Source organism: Sinocyclocheilus anshuiensis, unplaced genomic scaffold (genome assembly GCF_001515605.1).
Source record: "Sinocyclocheilus anshuiensis isolate Anshui unplaced genomic scaffold, SAMN03320099.WGS_v1.1 scaffold220, whole genome shotgun sequence".
Lineage (NCBI taxonomy): Eukaryota > Metazoa > Chordata > Actinopteri > Cypriniformes > Cyprinidae > Sinocyclocheilus > Sinocyclocheilus anshuiensis.
In genome coordinates this window covers 1,025,993-1,029,055 of record NW_015554086.1, presented here as the reverse complement: position 1 = coordinate 1,029,055, position 3,063 = coordinate 1,025,993, and the positions used below count along the sequence as shown (strand labels likewise).

The 3,063-nt window shown below is 38.8% G+C and overlaps 1 protein-coding gene across 5 annotated transcripts in view; it reads left to right on the top strand.

Moving 5' to 3' along the window:
- LOC107669200 (TOM1-like protein 2) overlaps nt 1-3,063 on the top strand; it is a 25,754-nt gene that overhangs the window by 13,991 nt on the left and 8,700 nt on the right. For 4 of the 5 annotated variants that reach the window (XM_016461336.1, XM_016461337.1, XM_016461340.1 and 1 more), the window contains 2 exons: nt 1,634-1,682; nt 2,015-2,023. In XM_016461336.1, coding sequence (XP_016316822.1) covers nt 1,634-1,682; nt 2,015-2,023 — 58 coding nt within the window. The remainder of the gene's footprint in view (nt 1-1,633; nt 1,683-2,014; nt 2,024-3,063) is intronic. The other variant, XM_016461339.1, reaches the window with a different exon arrangement.

Sequence of the window (3,063 nt, the reverse complement as noted above, 5' to 3'; positions counted from 1 at the left end):
AAGACGGGGATTCTGACACATATAAGTGTGTTTATCTAATCGTTAAAAGCCGATAAAGCGGAAAAAAAAATGCGAGCTCCTCTCACACAGAAACAGAGACGGCGCACGCATATAGCTCTGTTGTTTGTGTTTCAACGGCTTAAAATCGGTTGTTTTAAAACTGCAGTGCTTAAGACACATGACCATGCTACAGATGTAGTCCCTCGTTTAGGAACAAGCTCCTTGTTTTGTCCTGGCTGGTCGTTCTCCACTTGGTTCTGTCTCCCCTTCACGCCCCGTAGTGGTGTGTAAAGATCGCAGTCATCCAAATGATGAAAAGTATTACCGTAAACAATGTATTTTGCGACACCACGAAATAAACGATAGAGCATAATATGAAAAGAAAGACTTTATTTCGTCCATCCGATATATATCGTCATATCGCACAGCCCTATATGCCGATATTGAAAAAATGCCAAATATCAGCCTTGGCGATATATCGGTCGACCACTAAAGGTTATGGCATTTTAAGCTGAATCCATATGAATAGTGCAGTTTAATCCAAGTCTTGTGTGAAAAGTTTTCATTTAGGCTTTTGTTAACATCTAAACAATGATCAACACACGTACATAGTGCACATTACATATGGTAATCGGAAGCTCACGAGAACCAATGAGATTTGTTCTAGCATATGGCGCACACAGTGGCGTAGCGGATGGGCATGCAGGGCACACACTGTGGGGGGGGCCCCCGCGATAACCTCCCCATGCTGAGTTGCGTTGTATCACATATCGACAATAGCCAGAGATATTGTCAAAAGCATCAAATATTGGCAATATTAAGAGGATTTAGCATTTACAATTAATGTAGGCTGTTATGTTCTTCTTCTTATTAGGCCTATTATTATTATTAGGTTACTTTTATTATTAAATGTCAAATAATTTGCCCCGCAATAATTTCATAGCGCATCACTGCATGACGCGCTGTAAGGATAATAAAAGATTAGGCTATTAACTTACTCCTCATTGAAAATGTTTTTAAAACAGGTCTATTAATTGTTACAATGAATCATAGGCCTATAATTAAAATTTTTAACGCCGCAGTCATCAGTGAAAATTAAGAGCAGCTTTTTTTCATGCACCGATTTTAAAAAACAACCTGTTTAAAGCGGAATACGTTTCGTCTCATGTTTTTCACTATACAGACCACAAGAGAAATATTAAGGGAAATTTAAGACGGTTATATACCGTTATCAGCATATGAAGTAGATTTGTCTCTCGTCGTCTCTGAGAGAATATATGCCATTAATGCAGTGTTAGAAAGCTCAGTCAGTTTTTTTGCTTTCACTTTCTGTATAGTGAATTGACGGAGGTCAGGACATTCACCGGCATAACTCTTGCGCAAAGTTTGCATGTTGATTGTGTGATATCCATTGGTTCGCCTTAATGGTTTTTAAAACACAAATATTTCCAATATTGCGTCTAATGGGTTTGGGACGTCATGAGGGTGAGTAAATGATGACAGAATTTTCATTTTGAGGTGAACTATCCCTTTAATGCTTAATTAAAAAAAAAAGCTGTTTTAAGTGAGAGTAAGGTTTTAATAAGTTGTATTTATTCTGATTTCTTATTTTTCATGCTTTTTATTTTTTTAGATATGAAAGATTCCGATCTGGCCGAACTGCTCAAGGCGTAAACAATGGGGTGGGTTGTGTCTTCTTTAAGAGAGATGTTCTATTATCTGTGTTAGCATCATTTCATCATCAAGGTGTGTGTTTTATTTTTCCCCGAACACATGTAAGGTAATTGTTCATGCCAACAGCACATCTCGGAGTCACTCATATAATTTCCTCTTCCTCTCATTGCTTGCTTTTTGCTCTAAAATATGCTCTGAGAATGCGTGGTACGTTTGCTTTGAGATGCAAACTTCATTGTGTGGTTATCAACTGATGTGATTGCATGTTGGTGTTATTTATTGTGTGGTTTGGTCGGTTTTGTGATTTGTTTTTCCTATTTTTATTTTTTGGTATTGCTAGCTGAGGGAGGCAAGTATGAAAGTCATCTAATCTCATTTTTTACTTTGACATGCAATTGCTAAAAAATGTTATGTCAGTATTGGCTGGTACATCTGGCTGGTACATCTTCCTGTGTTGCATCCGGCATGTCTTGACAATGAACCTCCACTAGCATGTAGAATGCCTGTCCCACAGTCTGTGACTTTTGCCTTCACCCTTTCCATCTACTTGCACTAGTACTAGTTCCTGCACTGCTTCAAATAAAATAGGCTACATGGGGGTTTACAGTAGTAACAATGCATTTTATTTAATTGATATATGATTTTTAACAGCACATACAGCGGGGAAAATATTTATTTGATCCCCTGCTGATTTTGTAAGTTTGCCCACTTACAAAGAAATGAAGTGTCTGTAATTTTTATGGTAGGTTTATTTTAACGGAAAGAGACAGAATATCAACCACAAAATCCAGAAAAAACACATTATATAAAGGTTAGAAATTAATTTGCATTTCAGTAAGTGAAATAAGTATTTGATTCCCTACCAACCAGCAAGAATTCTGGCTCCCACTGATTGGTTATGTGCCCATGTGGAACAGAGATTAGTCTTGCCACTTTAAGAAGTTACTCCTAATGTCAGCTCGTTAGGTGTATAAGACACCTGTCCGCAGACAGAGACAAGATTGTAGGTCTGCACAAGGCTTGAATGGGCTACAAGATCATCAGCAAGAAGCTTGGTGAGAAGAAGACAACTGTTGGTGCGATTATTCGGAAATGTAAGAAATACAAAATAACCATCAATCAGCCTTGGTCTGGAGCTCCGTGCAAGATCTTGCCTCATGGGGTAAGGATGATCATGAGAAAGGTGAGGGATCCGCCCCGAACTACACGGGAGGAGCTTGTTAATGATCTTAAGGCAGCTGGGACCACAGTCACCAAGCAAACCATTGGTAACACATTACGCCACAATAGACTGAAATCCTGCAGCGCCCGCAAGGTCCCCCTGCTCAAGAAGGCACATGTACAGGCCCATTTAAAGTTTGCCAAAGAACATCTAAATGATTCAGAGAA